The sequence below is a fragment of the Myzus persicae genome, unplaced genomic scaffold, assembly GCF_001856785.1.
Source record: "Myzus persicae strain clone G006 unplaced genomic scaffold, MPER_G0061.0, whole genome shotgun sequence".
Lineage (NCBI taxonomy): Eukaryota > Metazoa > Arthropoda > Insecta > Hemiptera > Aphididae > Myzus > Myzus persicae.
Genome location: NW_019102066.1, coordinates 10921 through 34209, shown reverse-complemented (window position 1 = coordinate 34209; position 23289 = coordinate 10921). Strand labels below are relative to the sequence as shown.

Below are 23289 nucleotides of genomic sequence, written 5' to 3'. Positions count from 1 at the left end.
GTATTTAAATAATGTATTTATTTTGTATTTGACACAAAATATCAGACAAATTAATTGAGCAAAAATTCAACTTATCACAAGTATAGGATCATCTTTAGACTTAGGGATGGATTTTGTTATAACTTATAGCCTATGCCCTATAGAGATTTAATTTACTATTTACATCGATAATAAAAGAACTTTTATGATATACAACTCATTTTAGTTTAAACAAAGCTACCTACTATAGTTCAAATACTCAGAAGTATGATCCATTATCAGCAGTGGTGTGTATCATAAAAAAATTGGTGTTGCCCAAATAACTTTAGGTGACATAACCCTCATAATATTCCTATTCCAACCTCTAAAATTAAAGATATGTTGGCTGAACAATAATTTGACCCTATGTTACAAGTCGCTGATTATCAGATACCTACCAATATATTTTTAGCATTTTTTTTTTAATATCCAAGGTAAAATATCTTGGAATTTTTTATAACCAGTTTAGCAAATCATTATTTTTGTTTTAACACTATGGACATGAAGTAAATAATAAAATAAAAACAATTAAGGTTATATCATTTCCTGAAATTATCTGTTATCAAATCAGTTTATTACAGACGAGTTACACATAAATATAACTGAAACAAAAACCTAACACATGATGTACAAAAGTATTTCGTAATGTAAACAAATACAATTTTTAAGTTTTGAAACAAATAAGTATTGTAAGTACATCAAAAAAAATGTTAATATTGACGTGTTAACCACCAACAACTTGAATAACTCACAAATTTAACTTTGTGGCCAGGTTTTTAGTTGCCCTCAAAATATAATTATCATTTTTAAATAAGCGAAACAAACTTGAACGTACAAACTTAACAAAAGAAAAAAATGTAATGACCTTTTTAAATTAACAATCATATACACAATATTTGCTGAAAAAAAATTATGTTAAGTGACACAGGTCACCATTTTAAATTAATGTATTTTGTTTTGTTTTTTTTTTCAAGAAGAGAAATTTTTAACACTGTTTCTTAATATATATATATATATATACAAATTACATACATAAATAATTACTATGATATATAAAAATTTATCGAAGAATTATAACGAATTCTGTAGAATTTTTTTCTGTGGAATGAAAAAAATTCATCATTTATTACAAAATATGATTAGTTGTCGAACACAAATTATGTTTATTCATAACATTATTTGGCAAAAATTTCAAATGTCCCCAAGAACACCACTGTTTTCTCGTTTGTATTCCAAAATGTTGGATCTACCATTGATTTTCTCTTTTTCAACATCTTGCCAAGCTGAATAAAATAAAAAAAAAATCGACTTAATTTTATATCCTATTAAAATAGTTAAGGTACAGGACACTCAGTATATTATATATTATACATAAATATTCAAAAAAATTGAAATAAGTAACATTTAATTTGCCATTAAGTATTAGTTTCAAAATTAAAAAATCTATACAGTATAGAAAAAAAAATGTTATGTATTATGAAATTATATTATGTCAATTAAACCATATTTATTTCAGGATAAAAATAATTGTCCAGAAAATGAGGATTTCTGTTATTTGGAACAATTCAAGATTCAAGATTTAACAGTAACTATAATAATAAAAATAATAGTTAACACGAAAACCAAAATAATAAATGAGACATTTTTCAACCATTAAAAATAATTCTTACCTTTTACTATAAAAAAAGGTCACTTATCATGTTTTTTTGGCTATGAATATTATAAATTAAAAATGCAATTCAATTTTTAATTACCTTGTTTGATAAACAATATCACTTCTTTATAGTTGTACTCTATAGGCATAGGAATTGGTGCTGGAGGTGAGTAATCATTACCACTATCACACAGTAAATTTTGGTCAATTTCAAATCCAAAAGACAGGCTTGTATCTACCTCATACTTATTATACATAATTGGGCTTTGTTTTTTCTTTGACGGTACACGCACAGTCAGCGAGGCGCTCTGTGGGGGGACCGCTGCAGGAACTTTGTTTAAAACGGCAGTCTTTTTAGCGGTCTCAATATCCGCTTTTTGGGGTTCATGCACAATATATGTGACATGCACATCCCCATTGATACATTCATTATCATAATTTATATTACTCGCTATACTGTCAGCATTTCGTTGCGGTAATGCAACAGTAACTGTTGGTATTGACTCTTCAGAAGTGGTAACTACACAGGCTGGTTTAGTCAAATCAGTTTTAGGAGCTTCTTTGTATGATGGCTGTTTAGAAGGTGTAGATGAGGCAGGCAGAGAGTGTACAGAATCTAGATCAGAGTTATCTTCAGATTTGTCAGAATGAGGCATTGAAGATGTGGATTTCCTTCTTTTTTTATTTTTTACACATTTAGGTTGTGTGTACTGTGACAATAAATATGAGTCATGAGGAGGAAAGTTACTAGTGGTCGTATTTAATTTATTTTGTGATTTCTGTTTTTTTCTCCTTTGTTTATTAGTAACCAGCAAAAAATCAGCTGAATCTGTATCTTGTGACTCTGACGATAAGACATCAAGTCTCTGTTCAGTAGATGCAAATTTCTTAGAAGATTGATTTTGTTTTGGTACTTTTTTTTTACTTTTTTTACTACTTTTAATCGATTTGGATTCATCATCTGAACTATCCATATGTTGAAAGACTGTTGTAGATACTTCTTCCACACTATTATACTTGGTCATTTTCATTTTACCATTTTTTGGCCTACTACAATCATCATCAGAACCTTTTCCATTTCGACTTTTTATTTTATTCTTGGCCTTACTACCTTTATTTTTTTTACCATCACTACTCTTATCTCCAATGAACTTTAAGATTTCATCAATATTTTTGTCCCCTCGATATCCTTGAATATCTTCAGAACGAACAACTTCATCCCTCTAAAGTTAAAAAATTTAATTAAATCATACAAAGTTAAAATCTTAATATAATTAACTATCAAACAAACCTTCTTTAATTCCTTTTTTTGCTTATTTCTTTTAATTGCAGTATTACTAGTATCTTCAGTATTGTTCCTCTAAAAGAAAAAACAACGAAAAGGATTACATTTTGACAGAAATATTGGTTACATATTAGTAACTTTGTAATTTCATTACATCATTTCTTACAATCATATTTTTAATAAGAACAAAATGTTTAAAAAAAATGTATTCTACTCATGAAATGTATAAATAAGTAACTTACAGTTTTCCTACATGTTCTAGTAATAATACTCATTTAAAATATGAGCAAAACTAAAAAAATATATTATATACTTCAAAATTAAACATACCCTATTATTATTATATGCAGTCTGTAATCCTAGGTTATCTGAAACATTTTAAAGTACATAATCACGATTAGAAAAAAATTGCAAATATACAGTAAAAGAAAAATTAAAATCTTGAAAAATCATTCCTAACCGTCCAAAACTTCAACAATTTTTCTTGATTAGTTATTTAAATATCACATCACTACAATTATTAATGAAATTAAAAATATAAAAAAATACTTTTTTTACATTTTAATTTATTGAACATTACAATTTTTATGAATCAATAATACATATTTATTTATTGAATATTACTATTCAAAATTAAATTAAATATTCAATGAAAATAATTTGATATTTTTAAAGTTGAATAAAATAAAAATTAAGTAAGAGCTGAAGAAAATTATACGTTTTTTTTTATTAAATTAATAAGAAATGTAAGTATTGTATTTGAAAAAAAATCACATAAAATAAAATAAAATATAGTTTTTATTAAATTTACCTTATAAATAAGTTGAAATCATTTAATTTTAATTCTTACCATACACCACAGCATAAGACCATTTATAAATAAAAGTATAAATAATTTTAATTCTTTGCATCTCATAAAAAAAAACCAACAAAAACCACTTTAAGCAATTAAAATTAAAGCCGAAATTAAAAAGTTTTAATTCTTGAATTGTTAATCCTACAAACAATATTATATAATATGCATGGCAGTGTTGACATCAAGTCAGCTATAATGTATATTTTCAATTAAAAAAAATTAAGTGATTTATTAATACTCATTATTATTATCAACAAGATTGACTAAATCAATTTAATTAATTATAACTGTTTACTTCAATTTTTACAAACCAAATGATAGCTTTTGTTTAATTGTACAATTGAGTTAAGGCACAAACAAAAATATACAGACAATACACACTAAATACTGTAAGAATATATAAGTAAGAATTTGTCAACCATGGTGCAAGTAGATCTTAAATGTGCTTTGCGACTATGTGTTAGTTTAAATTAAAGTGTATTTAAATTTCAACTAACAAAAATATAATATAATATTATTAATATACCATGTGTCCTTGGAAACAGAAACACTATAACTCAGTAACTTTGCAATTTTTTAATTCAGTTTGTTAAACTACATTAGCATTCATTTTTCTGACTCACAATTTTATTAGCTCATGCATGGCAAACACCACACAAGTTATTTTTTTTAAATAAGAGCCCTTATACCATTATATATTTAAATTGGTAAATGTTTTCAAGTAATTTTGTTATATTAACTTATACTCTAAATCCAAAATTGACTAAATGAGAGTTATTTCAATTTGTTGTTTGGCTTGTACGCAGTATGAATTTTCAAAAAGCATTCTTACACAAGTTATTACTTTAATAATAATCAGTGAAATTGTTGAGTTTTAATTTTATCACAGTTAGAAGTTAGAACAAAAAAAAATCATGTATGTCAAATACAAACATTTTTTTCTTAATTTGAAAAAGTTTTCATTCAGTCAATTTTGGATTTAGAATATAAGTCCATACATTAAAATGAACTTGAAAAAGTTTGACCAGTCAGAATATAATATAAAAAATAAGTTCTAATTTAAGAAAACTAAAGTTTTACAGCTCATGCTCAGATACATAAGTAAAAAAAATTTGGGAAAATGGTTATCAATGGTAGGGATCACTATAATAGATGTGTTAAATTTGAATAATAAAATTGACTTTTCGGTAACTTTTTTTAAATAAAGGTAGAAAAACTTATGAGGAATCTTGTACTAAATTCTCAAATCTTAGATATAAAAAAAAAACATTTAAAAAATGTCTTAGTCGAAAATTTGTAAATTTTCATGTTTCGACTAATTTTATCAAAATTCTAATTTCAGGCGCTCATATAAATTATTAGGAAACTAGGCTCAACTTCTTTTTTGATTTCTACTAACAACAGCATATGAGGAACACTGTATTGAATGTTCAATTTTTTTAGCCAACCAAAAAATATTTTCTCAATAATAATAAAAAAAAACCTAATTTAAGTCAATCATTTATAATGCCTATAAATAGCTCAACAATTTCATGTCTATGGATACTTTTTAGAATTCCAACAAAGTTTATTCTGTTGAAAACTGGTTTTACGTAGAAATCTCTGCTTTTCATAATTTTATTGTTTTTGTTTTTTACTAACTTTTTTGAAAACTAATAGGAATATAAAATTGTTACCTCTTATAAGCATCAACTAGATTCACTTTCCCTCCAGAAAAGATAAAAATTGAAGTATTATTTCAACTACTTATTGTATGCATACTAATCAGTATTTTAGTTTCATGTTTCAAAAAATAAATTAAGTTTCTTATGTAGAGGTTTCGGTAAGATTTTTATGTCTTGGCAATGTTTCCATGATGTTAAAAGAAAATTATGTCCAGCTGCTTTTTACTGCTACCACTACAATGTTTTAGGACCTTTGTAGCATTTCTCGTTTCAGTAAACATACATTTAAAGTAAACAAATATTTGGTATATGAATTTTAATTTATACTTCAGTTTTCTAGGTAGGTATAGTTTTCACTAACGGTTCGAACATAATTATTTATTGAATCTACTGATACAAGATATTAAAATACTATGTACCTATGAATTATAATTTTATTATTTGTATTATACTTAAATAGGAACATTTTTTTCTAAGATATTCAGATATAATAAAATGTGACATTTTCAAGTAAAATTTTTTAGTATCAATATCTATAATATATAATATTATATAATGTTTCTGAAATTAAAATATTGATACATCTTGATGTAAGACACTAAATGTGTGTTTGTTCAAATTGTATAGTAGTAGCGTGTAATCATAACTTGGGACATACAAGTTAAAGTCAATGTTTTTGTTATTCAACACAAGAATAATAAATCTAAAATGTTGATCAAAAAATACTTAAGTATCTTATAGAAAATAAAATAGATTATAAAATAAAAAATCTGATTTTCATTTTAAATCTGAATTAAATCATCCGAATACCTATTAAAACTCCTAAAATTCTAAAATCTTGAACAAACCAAATAGAAGAATCCCATTGAAAATAAAATATACTTTCAACATTTTAATGGTTGTACAATAATAAAGATTGAAATTCAATGTCAGTTAAGTTTTATCTATTATATTGTGTTACTATGATTTTTAATTTTGAAGTACTATGAATATTAGCTTGATTCTAATCAACTTATTTTAAGTATGCCTTTTATCTACCTACAACAAATTTTACAGAAATATAAATGAGTTTAGCGATATTAATATACTTAGAATGAATGTAATTATAGTAAATAACAAGTTACCATTTGGTGTTAAAAAATGCAAACTCATTGGTTGTGAAAATCCGTTATAAGGATTTTGATAGCAATTAATTTGGCCTCCAAATAGGTGTAACAAACGATGGTCTATCATTTGTGCATCTTTATTAAAATCCGTTACCACTGTAGCTGGCTGATGTAAACAGTTTTTCACGTCTTGATCGCCCTCACCTGAAGTCCGTGGCAGTACTTCCAAATAGAATATAAAAAGCATGCCAATTAAAAATGAAAAACAAAAACAAAACAAGAAATATTCTGCATTTTGAAAAAAGTTAGATAATTAAACAAAGAAAAACACCACACACTCCAATAAATTATTAAACAATTTGTTTCTTAAAAATGGAATCAATTGTTAGCAATATTTTTAAAATTAAGTATCAAAACTATTAACCACTCATAATCATATATGATTTATTAGTTCTAGATTAATTTAACTATAATTAATTGTGCCTCTGCCTTTGAGTTAATTGAATATTATTTTTAGAATTTAAAATAAAGGTTACAGTTAAGTTCTGTTAAGTTTCTAAACTAAACTATTATTATTTATTTGTAGATTTTAATAACTAGATATTCAATACAATTAAAATTAAAATAATTTGTTAATATTATTATAAAGAGTTTCTTCAGCTTTATTTAAGCGATCAAAGTTAATCAAAAATTAAGAGTCAATAGTAGCAAGCCTAAAAATTAAAATTACTGAGAAAAAAATATTTTATGTTTTAATTTAAGTAGATATTCTAGATTTCAATGTCAAAATATACTGCTGTATAATAATACTGATGAAGTAATACTTTAAAATCAGATTCATTATTATATTGAGCATTTATTGTTTATTTTAAATGTAATATAATAAAATAAATGAAGCTTGTCAATATTATTAAGTTGCAGGAACAAAGCAAGTAATTAATTGAATTGACAATCACTTACCCAGTCAGATGAAAACAAATCTAAATAATTAATTTTTAATACATACTTCATGCAGTTTATATGAATAAAATTAATATTCAAAACAAATTATAACAACTAACAAGCATTGTACATATAATTTGTGTAGTAAAAAAATTGAAAAAAAATATTTTATTAAATATATAAGATAAAAGTTCCTTTAATAGGTATAGACTACTCAATATTAAATATTTAACCAATATATCACAAAACCAATTACAAGTGTTTATTATTTCTCTAGTCATAGACCACAAAAGAAAAGCACAATTAATTACATAGGTACTGAATAAGAAATGTGTATTTTTTTTTTATTGCTGTGGAAAATCTATTAAAACTTTTAAAAAGCTACTTAAGCATAAATGCAGGAACTATAATTTCCAATTTTAACTTTTGAAAGCAAAATAAATGTATAAGTATATTATATTTTATCCTTCAAACAATTAAAAATATATTACCTTTAGTCATTCCGTCTTTAGAATCTTTAGTGTAAGGTGAAGCATCTATTTCCATATAGGAATCATGATCTTCATAGTTTTGACTCGATTGCTTAAAAAAAAGAAATATATATCGTAATTATAATAACAATTACTATTTGTATATTATAGAAAAACAATGTGAATAAAGAATTGTTTAGGTATCTTAGTATCTATAGAAATTAGGTTTTAAAAAATCTAAATATTCAAAAACTATATTGCAGCTAACAAATATAGTATATTTTTATCTGTCCTGTTAAGAGTCATATGAGGAATAAACTATTGTTAATATTTTTTTTTTAACAATTATTTATTGATATATAGTTGAAAACTTGAAATGAAAAATCAAATCAAAGTTAAGTTGGTAGAAATGTTAGTCATTTGATAGTTAATTATAACAACTCGAAAACAGTATCGGAGACATATTAAAGACACTTGACAACAAATAAGACTTTATGAAAAACAAGGTATCAGACACTTGTCTTGTTTTGCTTTGCTTATCTAAGAGCAGGATAGTGGTCTATGATTATTAGAAATATGAATGCAATGATAAAATATTCTAAGTCTAACTTAGTTTATTACAGTTAGACATTTTTAAATGTTAAATTCTTGATTGTAAAAAATAAAAAAATGTCCATTTTGTTAAAATGATGGTCATTGTTCTTACATCACATGAATATACTTTACTAGTATTTTTCCATATACTTAATGAAACTATTCAGTAATTTTTTCTTTTAAACATAATCAAATTAAGTTTTTTATAAATATATAAAGGAATTATGAGAAACTTTTTCATAACATGAAAGCTTTCAAATTATAAACAATTCATTATTAAGTTATAACCAATTTATTTTCAAAATAACTAAAATTCAATTAAAACAAATTTGCTACATAGTTAGTAGTATACAAAATTATTATTGGGTTCTTCTGGAATGTGATCTAATTATTATTTTTTCAAGGTCATCAAATCTATCTATCTATCTATAGTCTATATACTATTATATAAAATGGTAAGGGTTTTCTTAGACCACGCTAACCAAGAAAACTACCGAACCGATTTGGCTGAAATTTTTTACTGTTATACTTGATAGTCTGCTGGAGGTCATAGGACCACATTTGTTTAGAAAAATCCACCAGAAAGTAGAAAATATGGATGTCAAAAATACAACAGTGGCGCAATCTGTATAGAAAAAAATTAACTAAATAATAAAAAGTTGTTGTTGCAGATTAAAATAATAATAGTTGCTATTGGTTAATCGGGCATGTTTGTTGATTTGAGTTATTATTTTTTGTGAATTACGGGTACGCCAATTACGAGCATAATTTGTGCTTACTTTTTGATTATTCTTATGAGTTAAATTTCGGGTAAGTGGCTAATTCATCATCATGCCAAGAGCGCCAAGAGCATACATTGACAGAAGAACTGCCAATGATACTCGAATATATAACAGAATGTATAACACAACAGAACGTTCTCAAACACTTGCACAGGAGCAACATAACGCTTTGAGTATGAAATCAGAGATTGATTATTTAAATATTAAAGCGCTTCAAATAGGACCAATGACGATATTATGTCGCAAGTGCCATGCAAAAAAAATGGACTTTGCTGTGCTGACGGTAAAGTTGTTTTACAACAATTTGAGGATCTTCCAGAATTAATTAAAAGTTTAATTGATAATTCTCACTCTCTATCAAAACATTTCTTTGATAATTCTAGACGGTATAATACTGTTTCAAATGACATCGTTTGGAGCAAACGAAATAGCTGAAGGGAACTTCATGCCCACTTTTAAAATTCAGGGTCAAATGCATCATTTAATAGGTAGTTTATTACCCAAAATTGGAAATAATGCTAAATTTTTACAAATATATTTTATGTCAGAGTCGGATCAAATATCTATTCGAACAAATATGATTCCAAATTTAAAAAGAGGTCTCATTGAATCATTGCAAACAGTTTGGGTGAAAATAATCAACTCATACAGAGCTTTAGATCTAATATAGAGTCGAAATCCTTTGATGAATTGCAAAACTTAAAGTTAATTATTCATGCTGACAGAGTTCCTCAAGATGAACACAGAGGTCAATATAATGCTCCTACCATCGATGAAGTAGCTGTATTATTAGTTAATGAAGATAAAGGTCCCAGAGATAAAGTTCTGCACGAGATAAAACAAAAAACGTCATATACTCATAAGTCTTAGAAAATTATTACACTAATTATTTATTAACAATAATTTTTTTCTTTTTTATCTGTATTCATTTTTATTTTTATAAAGCTAGAAAAATTAATGTAATTATTTATACATATATTGTATTTATTATATTATGTATTATTTATATAAGTTTGAGTCGTATATATTTGGTACATTTAACGGGTAACGAAGTACACGGGATCAGCTAGTAAATAATAATATTTGACCCACTCAGGTTTAGTATTTACAATTTAATGTATTATTATTATTAATATTGTGAGACCATTTTTACATATTTTGCTAACTAAATTTAAATGTATATAAATAAAAATCATTTATCACCAGATATGAATATGTAACTCATTAAAATGTCAATAGAAAATTTTATTTTTATTTTGAATAAATAATAAATAAGTACCAATTTAAATGTAATGTACATTTATCTGTTCACAGACATTGTATGACCAGTAACATAATAGTGATAAGATACCACCAAATAATTTTCCATTGAAAAGTAACTTTTAAACAACAAATGTAATATAAATTGTAAATTACCATTCATAAGTTGTTTCTATTAAAACTGTTATTAAGTTTTGACAATTTATATTATAAGAAATAATTTGAAATAACTAACTGGAACTTGATGAGGGTTTTATATTATATTTATTTATATTTTTAAAATTGGAACACCAAGCAGATTTTGGTATGTAACAAACTGTGTTATACAATAATAAAGATAAAAATTGTTCTATCCATTAATTTTAGTAGAGAAATAATTGTATTATTAAAATTATGTTTGTCATAATATAAACTTGTTATAACTACTTTAGATATGTATCATAAGATTTTTTAAATGTTCACCAAATATTTATCTTTTAATTAATGTCCATTATAACAAATGTTGAGTATTGATAATCTATACCAACTCAAAAATAATGACTCAATTTATTTAATAACAATTTTTTTTTTTTAACTATATACTTACAAAAATTTAAATATAAAATTATATATAGCCTAAATATTGATCATAGTCCAATAGGTATTATGTGATTTTAACATATAAATAAAAAAAACAAAACATTAAAATTATTATTACCAAATACCTCAGAAATACTAAAAAACATATTATTGTTAAGTTTTTTTCATAACAATTTAAGGTAGACAAATTGTATTGCAAACATTTTGATCAACCAAAACACTACAATAAATATTCACTTAAGTTAATAACCTTTCATCCCATTTTATAATTTATTTCATCAAAATATACTTTTTGTCTCAACATAATTTTGGCTGAGATTTTTTTTAACCTTTTCACTGCTTCAATATTTATGCTCTGCATCCTGAACATATTTTTTCAATTTTAATTTTGGTATCTATATTATCTAATTATTTAAATTTTAAAATTATGTGATTATGTGAGCTGAGGTGTTCTAAAAATGCAGAGTTACAGGCAAGTGATAGTATTATAAAATACAGAAGCGTCTGTATTAGACGAAATACATCTGGAGCAGTGAAAGGGTTAATATTAAATAAGGAATATACAATAACACTTTAATCAATTCTGATAGGAGTAATTACAACACTACTCATCGATAATCCAAGTAATATTTTTAGTGTAAATATATATTTACCTTGCACAATAATGGTGTAGTAAATCGATCATCTATTTTAGTCTCATCTTTACCAGGACAGATTTCCAAACTTGCATGACTAGTATAATTTGACATATCTTTTACCTGAATTTCTTCATACCCAAAGTCTCCAAGATCAACCACTTTATCTACATTTTTAGCCATTTTTGATGACTCTGCGATTTTCTTACGAGTATTTTGGGTATTTTTCTTATTTATCAATACAGATATAGCTTGTGCATGATTCACATGACTTGGCAATGAACCCCCTTCTAGTTGACGGGCGCTAACTTTGGTAGTGACACCAGAGAGCCTCTTTTTGAAGTCTGGTGCTAAATCAAAAGCTTCAAGAGAAGAATTTTCCTTGATGTGTTGGTCTTTAGATGACAACTTATCAAGATCAGTCTGGCTATCAACTAAGCGCTGATTGTGTAATGGTCGCTTTACATCATCTTCTCCATTTTGAGTCACATCTTCCAGCAGATTCTGTAACATAAACTATGCAATATTTAATCTAATTTAAAAATGGTTTTGTAATTATACTAAGATAATGTACTTATACAATTGTTTTTTTTTTTATTTTTTTTTTTATTTATCCTTCAGTTATCGACTATTATGGCTCAACAATTACAATTATAAATAACAAATTAAAAACAAATAAACAATAAATAAAAATCTATTATTACTAATATTGATTTATTTCAACTTCATTAAATATTTAATTTAATTTTCAATAATAAACCTTAAAATGTAATTACTATTTATAATTTGATAGAATTGATTTACTTTTGTTATAAATCACATATATTTATCATGGGTGGGTTAGAAATACTTATCGTGATTTATGACATATTAAAATTAAAATAATTGGCTTTTAGTCAAATAACTACTTTTTTTTATCAATTTAAGTAACATTAATTATTGTGAATCGTGTTAAATAGTAACACAATTTAAAGAATGGTTCATACGGGGGTTCATATTAGGTAATTTTATTACTTTATTTTCCAAAGAAGTTAAAATGAATAAACATAAAATTACAATATTAGTTTATAGGATTAAAATTTTGTTTTATAAATGAATTAAAGACATACAGGTGTGTCAACAATTCAATAACTAGTTGAACATTTTTTTTTCAAAACTGGTTGCTTGGTATTTTTATGATAATCATAATCATGTTAATCTAAAATTTTTGAAGTTGTTATAAACTCTTCTAAAAGTTTGTACTTAAAAATATTTTAGTTTATTTTCTATAAGTAATTACTGGACTGATGATTTAAAAATATTATCTACATTATAAAGGAATAATATTAACTGCCTACACAAGTATGGAATTTAGAAACAAGATACATCCAGTAATAGAAACTCACTTATTAAGTGCTTACCTAATACAAAATAATAATTTAAATAAAAATAAAATACTTTTAAATACAGCATGTTCTAGGGAACAAAAAATTGCTCTCAAATATTCATTACTTTTTTCCAACTAATTTATTTGAAAATAAAATTGTTGACACTTTAAGAAGTAAATAGTAAATACCATGAATTACAGACATATTATAAGCTAATACAGAGCTCCGGTTAAAGACTAAAGAGAGAAAGAACTATGTGTTGAGGTTACTAAAGAGAGAAAGAACTATGTGTTGAGGTTACCATGGAGAACCATTCACATTAAATTTATTATTCCATGTATATCATCAATGTTATAGTATCTATCAGAATCTTAGCAATATAGATAATACGCATGGATGAAATAACCTTATGTAAATGGATCCACCGCTATATTTCCAAACTCAAGGTTCTTACTCTCTCAGTCTACCTCTTCCCCGTGAACTAAAGGCAAGGCAACTTCCATTTGTCTATGGTAAAGACCAATGATTTTTGAAATCATGTATGTCAGATGCGTATAGAACAGTCTGCAATTCCCCAATTATTACTATAATCATAGAACAATATGGAAGCAGGGGTACGGACACTCCGTGAATTGGTCGGATCGGGCGATTGTGACCTTGAAAATGGTATCTAGAGGTAAAGTAAACGAAATCTGAATAATGAATACTGAATGGTAAACAAGCCGACCCCGAGCAGCGCACCCAGCCTACGTGGAAGTAAACGTTTACATAATACCACTTTGGGTCTAACATCATATTGGTAAACGTTTCCGTGTTTTTCGGAGGTTCAGACTTCGGATCATAGGTAAACAAGACCCCTATCAGCTTATCGAGTCTATATTGTTCTATGATAGAAGCGACACACGATCAGCTGATTGGGGTCTTGTTTACCTATAATCTGAAGTCTGAACCTCCGAAAAACACGGAAACGTTTACCAATATGATGTTAGACCCAAAGTGGTATTATGTAAACGTTTACTTCCACGTAGGCTGGGTACGCTGCGCGGGGTCGGCTTGTTTACCATTCAGTATTCATTATTCAGATTTCGTTTACTTTACCTCTAGATACCATTTTCAAGGTCACAATCGCCCGAGGTAGGGAGTGTCTGAATTCACGGAGTGCCGTACCCCTGATATAATACTCATCAATAAACAAAAAATGTTCTACTCATTATAATGGGAACACTGTTTTTTCAAAGGGATATTAGAGCCATAAAAGACCAAACTCTCACTGAAGCTCACAACCTGCGCTGCGGTCATAAATATAGCTACTTGAACCACAGTAGTATAGGGATCAATGGATCATTCATGTTTTTTGGAAAATATATTCATTATTTTGAACCAAGACCCTTAATACATTTTATAGTTTGAAGAATTACACATCCATACATGTGCATAATAAGTGTATAGTGTATACGTCACAAACACTTATTTAATTATTATGTAAATAAATTAAATTATACAATCCGTTAAAACTACATCTATAACATCTATAGTACGGTCAGCGAAACTAGGCGGGTGATTTTACACTTAAATATTTGTGTTCATAGTAATTAATTAAATAATTCATAGAAATTCGTGGTTTAATCGTGAGACTATTTCGGGACGTTATCAGAAACAGACTTAAGTTTATTTAATCTATTATTCCTGCACAGAGTAAGAAGTATTCCTATTGCTCTATGATTAAATCATAAATCTACAAACTAATAGACAGCGCCTACTCATAGATAATATAAGAATGGACAGCCATTTCTATGTTAACAATATAAATCGTAGCGGTCCGGAATGTGGATGAGGGACCGACTGCTTTTATATAGTGCTCTCACTCCAGCAAGGGGTTATATCATTAATTCTATTTGTTACATAATTGATAACCCCTCGAAACCACAAAATGTTCATTTTCGAGTCATAAATTCTAGTGCCTTATTCATTCTACATTATTCATGAGCCTAATGCCTATCTCATCACCTTTATAGTACATGGTGATGAGATAGTGAGCAAAAAAGAACTATACGTATGGAAATATCATGGAGGACCATTTATATCAATTTTTTTCATCCATGCGTATTATCAATATTGTTAGGATTCCAACATGAAGACTAGAAGGAGACCAAAATCATACGGCTGCGTATGTGAATCCGTCTTGAAATGAGTCATTAGATTAAACGGTCACAAGTTGCACTGCGATAACTAGGGTTGCTACTTTAACCGTAATATAGTGATTATTCATATTTGTTGGGGAATATATAGGCATATGTTTTACTTCCATTAACATTTTTTTATTATAATGTAAATAATTAAATTATACAATTCGTTATCACCACGAATTGAAATATACTGACGACCAATAACCTACAGAAACAACGATTTTTCTTGAACCTAACTGACTTGGCAAAACAGCTGTTGCAAGCTACACCTAGCGCTTGCTATCATATTTGTGGCAATTTTCACAAAAAATAATCTAACGTAAAATCTATAAACACCAAGAATTAAATTAATGCTTAAATACTTACAAATAATCTTGGAAAAAAATCATTAAATTCCTTTTTTTTTTTATATTATATACATTTTAAGAAAGACAATCCATTAGTTAACATTTAATTCTCTTGGAGCGCTAGTACACCTTTACATTTTGGAAAGTCAGTTTAGGAACTCATTATCATGTATCGATGGGTATCCAGTTTATTTTAATTCGAGGTTAACACTAGACCTGGTCATTTTATACCTATACATCTGTGTTCACAGTAAACATGAGCCTGATACTAGAGAATAGATTTAATCAGAAAGGACACTTTGGATATAAACAAGATCATGGATTTTTGACGGCCATCTTCCGAACATGCGCAATTCTTATCAGTTATCATTCGTCATTTGATTACATTAAATTTATCAAAAATATTTTTAATTTTTAAATCTTCAACTAGTTCAACTTTAAAGAAATAATCTTGTTTGATTGGTAGATCAGTTAGTGAATATTAATTTAAAACAATACGTTTAGTTTAATAGACTGGTCACACTGATTGAGAGTTCGGAAGATGGCCGTTAAGATTCATTTCTAGCCTAAGCTTCCTGTGTTAATTCTTATCAGTGTACACCTCCTGCCGAAACTATTAGATTCATCATAAAATGTGTCTTCTTGAACGATTTTTATACCTAAATGTATCGTTACACTCAAATTTGTTTCTGAAGCATGTTCAATGTTAATGAAATATAGACAAATGCACATATGTAAATGCGCTACTTTATATGCTATGCAATTAAAAAAAGTCCATGGTTCAAAATAATGCATATATTTTCCAAAAGTCGCAACAAACATTAATAATCCCTATACTACGCGAGTTAAAGTAGCAACCCACTGTATATGATCTAAGTATATTATGCCGTGATTTTTACATTTGTTATCACTAACAGTCCATAGAGTAATATCATAGACCAATATAGAAGCGACACTGCTTGATGGCTGAGAGTTGGAGGTTTGGCATTAATGTCATAAACGATTACCTGGAGGTTTGCGTGTTGTTACAAACGATTTATTTATACAATAAACGATGGTGAAATTTAAATATTGTTAATTAAATTAATTCTTATTGACGTATGATTAAGTATTAGGTAAACAATATTACACATAAAAATGACTTCAACTACGTTAAAACATTACATTCAGAAGAAGTAGATATCAGGGGTGTGATACGATGTGAATTGGCCGGATCGAGCAACGACGCCTTGGACACCACCTCCTGAGGGGGGGGGGCATAAGTGAAATTGGTAATGGTAAACAAGCTGACTTGGCTCAGTTACCCCACCTTTGTGGCAGTAACCGTTTCCGAAATGCGGGTAAACAAAGGTGTAATATCATGTTGGTAAAGGAACTCATTTCCTAGGTTCAGACTTCAGATTAAAGGTAAACAAGAAGCAGCTTAGCTGATCGAGTGCCATTTCTATATATTATGATGATATAGAGGCGTCGTTTTGTTGTAATGTCGAAGCGCAACCGGACGATATTTGCAGTGTAGCCCTTTGAAAAATTACAAATACTGTATTGTAAAATTGCAAACGCAGTCGGTTGAAAATAAATAATGATAATGACAACAATATTATAGGTTCATACCACTGATTAAGTTACAGTGGCGCCCAGATAGGTTAGCAAGGGGTGCAACTGCATGTAAATAAAAAATGGGTGGGTGGGTGGGTCACTTTTGTTAGTTGCATGTGCTCTCAAAATACTTCTGTGCGCCACTGTTAAGTTATAATGGACTGAAAACAACATGGTCGACGGGGGTCGTTGGATGGCCATCAAAAGGTTCCATACGGCTTACACTGGGCACCAAATGTTTTCAGTGAGAAAGGTGGTTTTATTCGCGTCACATTTTATAGAGATAGCGTTGGAAACTCTCGGTGCCCATTGCGACCCCTCACACTCGTCTCTTGCCAATACATTCGAGGTCACCGATAAGCTGCTCATTTCCAGTCCGTTATATCTAGTCCGTGGTTGTTACCATGTTTTTGATATTTGAACACCGACGTTTAGCGGTTTATAGCATAACAAATGGACCTATAGGCTATAATTAAGTTCAGTGACCGCTAGTTTGGCATCAGTTTAATAATTTAGTTTGAATAGTTAACGCCGTCTCTATCTTACTCTATGATACAACCCTACAGTCATAATTCCAGTTATTAAAATTAAGTTCTTAACAGCCCACAACTCCGGTTATCCCTTGAAGCATACTGTCAACATTACCCACAAGAAAAATGGCGGAAAAACTCATCGATAAAAATTAGTCGGCCATCAATCGTCGTTTTTAGAAAAAGTGGCCCTCTGCGGTGACGAGCCTTGTGAAGCTATTTCTGAAATACAGTGGTTTTGCATCGTTAATATTATTATAGATCTACTATATGTTTTTACATTATATTATCACAAAAAAAATCCTTAATAATCATTGCAAATAAACAAACAATACATATTTTTTGAATAATATGTATAAATTCCCAATAATTGTTTTGGAAGTCATGATCATTTTATTGAAAATTAACATTTTTTTTTAAAATTTTTACTTAACTTGAAATGGCTAGACTGTTAAAAGGAGATATATCCGACCTGAAGGAATTAGGTGAAAGTGAAGAAATAAATATTTAAAATCTTAATGAGATTATAAAACAATTCCCAAATAGTATAATACACATTATAGGTACCATACAGGCCTATCGTTAGATGATATCCGACCTAAAGCGAACATTTTAATGCCGGTCTTCTTTAACAATGTTTATTTAATTTTGCTACATTCAATTTCTTTAGAACTGAATTTTACCCTAGAGCAACACATGACTTGCCTGCCTTACCAACAGGCCCAGTGCCATATAAAAATCTTGATTCTACATGGAAAAGAAATTTACCAGATCCAGCAGCTTCAGTTTTATCCCCCTATGGATATATTAACCAATATTTTGATTTTAATAGTATTCATAATTTATATGAAAAACCAATATTTATATATGTAGTACAATGTTCATAATAAATAAGTTCTCATATTTTATTGTATCATAGAGACTGATACATGTCTGATTATTAATCTAAGTACCTATTTTTATAATGTAAAACGTTATATGTTATGTTCTATGTTTAAGTTTTTATTTAAATTTTGTTTTAACAATGAAAAGCTACAAGATAATAATAATAACAATCATGTACCACAGTTTCATTTAATTTTAATTTTATGTTTTAGAATATGGTAAGTAATAATAACTCGCATGTAAATACCTATCCATTTTCAATATATTTAATGCAATATCTCGTAAGTCTAAAAAATACATTTTGAAAATGAATTATCATTAAAACTACATAATAGACTAATGGAAAACAGTTTCTAAACATATTGTTTCTATCATTGGCTAAACTAACTACAAAAATTTATTTTATAAACACAAATAATATTTGTGTTAGGTTAGGTTAGGTCATTATCTGTGTTACATATTATGTATCTCCTGAAAAATGAATGTTTTTGACTTACGAGGTTTTATGTCTTAGCTGATGATAATATATCTAATTAACTATTTAATTTTAAATGATGTATGCTTAATGATTTTGATCTAACCTAACTCGTCGTTTTTTGGAATATTGAGTCTGATTTGGGGTCTAAGTTTGCTAAGTCAATTCAATTCTTGTAGTTTAAAAAAAAAAATGATGGTCAATATGAAAGACTTTTTTAATTACTAACTACCAATGACAACTTTAAGCGACTTTATATCTGTAAAACTATGGTTTTTAAAAATTACAAAAAAAAAATGTTCTTTACGTAGTTTAGCCATACTTTTTGTCAAAAAATTGTTATATTGGCCTTGAAAGAGTAAAATTGAGAATATTTGAGAATAGAATTTGAGAATAGAGAATATTGTTTGTTGTATATTTTAAGATTCATAGGGTAACCCAAATTGGTGGGCATGATTTTTATAAAATATTACAAGTTTCAGTATTAATTCTAATTAGTAGGTATTGAGTTACAATTTATACATTTTAAGCAATAAAATGTATGTCATTTTATATATTGATGGGATTTCCACAAGCTATCCATAAATAATTATGTATAATTGTATTTAATATTTTCAAGAGTGAAACTCTATAAAAAGGAAAATGTCATGTGATTTTGAAGTTCAAATAAAAATATTTATGAAGGTATTTTGTTTTATAAAAGCAATCAGCTATTACCTATTTACCTAGGATTATAAAATACAATTTTAAATAGTAAGATTTTTTTGTGAGGAAATTACTTATTCTAGATAGGTACTTTTTTTATTTTGTATACCTAATTTATAACTATTTGATATTTTTAAATAGAAATGTTTATAATCTACTAATTTGCACCATTTAAAAGTATTCTTTTAACTATATTTTTAAGTAGATAATATAGATATAATAATTATACAAACAAATAGGAATAATAACATTGAAAGTTACCAAAATTGATATCTAAAATAATACATACGTTATATAATTCGCTTTTAGTCTGTTTAGCCGTATCATATGCGACCACTTCTTCTAATAAGGACTTAAAACTAGCAGTGTTCAAATTCGATAAATCCAGCGATAATGATTTGGACTTGTTGTTCTATACAAAAAAAATTAGATACATAAAAATAAAAATAATACACATAAACAAATAAATTAGATAGATACATTACACAAAATATATAGTGTTATAACTTATAAGGTATTATTATTATTATTATTATTATTATACGTAGACGCATAGATAAGAAATGCATGACCTTATGATTTTAAAAAAGGGCATTAAACTAGACGTATAATATGGTCCCAATATTCATTATAATAGGTGTACTAGCGTTAGGTAACGAATTTAGTGAGTGTGTCCAAACAAAGGTTCCACTGGGTACTAAGGTGTAACTCTCGATTTAAAGGGCAATTAAGAAAAAAATCAAAGGCAATGCAAAAACGTACCGGAGAACACACGATGGACATACCTCGCCAGTCGTCACTGTACACTCGCGCACTAACACGCATAAACGCACCGACGCACACACTGCACTACTGCAGTGCTTTTGATACAGAAAATTGATTACTCATTATTTCATGTTTATTAATATATATATATATATACACGCAAAGCTATAATATAATAGTCGGGTGGTGTTGAGGCTTTGCAGTAATATGCGTTATTATTATTATTATTATTATTATTATTACTATTATTATTATTATCATTATCATTATCATCATCGCTGCCGTCTCGTCGCCGCCGTCGTCGTCATTATCATGGTCGTCGCCCGTCGGACGCAAAAATCCGGAATAGGTTAGGTAGGAATTCTCGATTCTGAAAGTATTATGGGTAGATACCTATTTATGAACGTCAAGAAATAACGCTACGAAAAAAATGCACACGAATAAAAACGCTCAAGCAAATGCGGATCGACCCGCACACGCGAACACAGACGATAACAATTATTGCATATATAATAATAATAATAATAATAATAATAATAATAATATGACATACCTAACGATATCGCTTGGATCGTATAGAGGTACTAGGTATACCGATGGGGAAATGAAAAATATCTCAAGAGGTGCGCGCCCTTCTGTGTGCAATCGTTAATTTGATCAAGGCTTTGGAGGCCCAAAATGACAATGACTCAGCAGTAACGCGCACGAGTGTAAGGAAAACCACTGGCCTGAGGATTGTCTATCATGCCGTGCAAATCGTACGCTACTGGTGAAATGGTACGAAAAAATTGTTGTAGGTGTGTGTTAATACTACTCACGTTCGAACAGTCGGCGGACTCTTGGATTTTCTTTTGGACTTCGCACGCGGCCGCCGACGAGCTTTTGTCGGGGGCTTTGGGTTCGAACTTGGGTTGCGGCAACGATGCCATTTATATATTACGTTGACGACGACGACGACGACGACGACAACGACGACGGACGTCGGGTGACCGGCGAGGCGGCGGCTTTTACGCTACGGTGCGCGTCATCTCCACGGCGGCAAAGAACGGCGGATACGATGACAGCGGACGGTGGCGGGACGGCGACGTTACGGCGGATGCGGTGGTGGTGAGTGGTGACGAACCGGTCATTCTAACGTCACACTCGCGGCCCGTCCGCGACCGGCAAAACTTTACTTGCTAGTTGCTACGACGGCGATCGCGTAAAGTCGACCCGTCGGCGCGCGGCGGGTAATACGCGATAACCGGTGGGCAGACCGATATAAGTATAGTATAACACTCGGTCGTCTGCTCGCACTGGGTACGTAGTAGCCGTAGTACGGACGACACACCGCGCGCGCACCTCACATACTCACACACGTACGGCGCACGCACACACACAGGCATACACACTGGCGCCTGCGCACTCGCTTCTCGCGCACGCACGCACGCACAATCAGCGGCTCCGACGCTGGCGCACACGGCCACACGGGCACAAGCGTCAAAGCGACTCGTGTCGAGCGTGCGGCGTACGCTGTAAAGCGTAAAGCATAGCTAAAATAAGTGAAAAGCGCAATAGCGCATTATCATATTTTATCGGGTAGGGCGGTAGTCGGCGGTCTCTTATGCGACATTTTATTACGCTCGAAACTGCACTGCCGCGGTCGCCGCCGTATTTTTTCTAGAATTCTGTAAAGCGGTTACTGGTTTTTAGGGTAGTCCGCATCAACGGTCAAAACGGATACACCGAGATTTTGATGGCGGGACGGTGAGACGAACCGACCGATCTCGCCGACGGAGGACTCTTCGCAAACTCAGGTTCCCACAATTCCGCTTTTCACAGCGAACCAAAATTATAAGACGTGGTCCACCTCCACACTACACCGTACGTGACCCGTATATACTATATTTAATTCGTTGGTAACAAAATGTTGGTATCATTGTAGCACGTGGTTACCCAAAATTGTATATAACTACAAGTCATGGTGCAGTCGTGTGAACCGCGGTTATAGATACTGGTATCTATTATAGTCGTGGTGTGAAACCAACTACTTGATGATATTTTTAAAAGATAACACCGTTCAATTACCGGCCATCGGCGAGATGAAACTAGAACTTAGAAGCGGATGCAGAGTATCGTCACTCAAAGCTCGAAATCCCAAATAAATAACTAGTAACAAATAAGCACGATTTAATAAATATATAATAGATAGTTAAGTATTATCTTTTACATACGATACATTTCTATTAGTCCATGGAACGCAATAAAATGCGTCATTTATACCAAGAAATATTGACGTCACTGTCTATAAGATCATGGTTAAATTAACACCAATATTGAATATTTATATTTATAGTATATTATATTATTTTCGAAATTCGAATTACATGACACAATTTCGAATTCAATATTGAATATGAAGAAATTATTGGGTTGGATTTATTTTATCAATGTCTTTACGTATTTATAGCTACATATAGTTACTACTTACTATTTCCATATTTAATAAAGGGGACGTTCACCGTCCACGTCTTACACTCGTGTATGTTATCCTTGTCTCCGTTTTACTAACTAAATAACTATAATAATATACCCAAATGTACGTC

At 29.2% G+C, this 23289-nt stretch overlaps 1 protein-coding gene across 4 annotated transcripts; it reads right to left on the bottom strand.

The window, feature by feature from the left end:
* Positions 1-555: 555 nt before the first annotated feature.
* On the bottom strand, positions 556-22035 carry LOC111031128 (putative leucine-rich repeat-containing protein DDB_G0290503). Of its 4 annotated transcripts, none has more exons than XM_022310940.1 (9): positions 21523-22035; positions 20229-20351; positions 11864-12349; positions 8017-8107; positions 6602-6805; positions 3288-3325; positions 2964-3032; positions 1773-2895; positions 556-1301 (listed from the first exon to the last, which is right to left on the bottom strand). In XM_022310940.1, the coding sequence occupies exons 1-9, from the start codon at positions 21631-21633 to the stop codon at positions 1210-1212; spliced, it is 2337 nt and encodes a 778-aa protein (XP_022166632.1). In that variant the 5' UTR covers positions 21634-22035; the 3' UTR covers positions 556-1209. The 4 variants fall into 4 exon arrangements, with proteins under 4 accessions (XP_022166632.1, XP_022166634.1, XP_022166635.1 ...); XM_022310942.1 differs by lacking the exon at positions 21523-22035 and adding an exon at positions 20702-20874; XM_022310943.1 differs by lacking the exon at positions 6602-6805 and having other exon boundaries at positions 21523-22034.
* Positions 22036-23289: the final 1254 nt, after the last annotated feature.

Excerpts from the sequence above, each read along its gene's own strand:
- LOC111031128 (XM_022310940.1), bottom strand. The coding sequence starts at position 21,633 with ATGGCATCGTTGCCGCAACCCAAGTTCGAACCCAAAGCCCCCGACAAA. Across the intron at positions 20,352-21,522 it reads AGTCCGCCGACTGTTCGAAC|AACAACAAGTCCAAATCATT; the intron begins GTGAGTAGTATT and ends TTTTTTGTATAG. Across the intron at positions 3,326-6,601 it reads GCATTTTTTAACACCAAATG|ATAACCTAGGATTACAGACT; the intron begins GTAACTTGTTAT and ends AAAATGTTTCAG.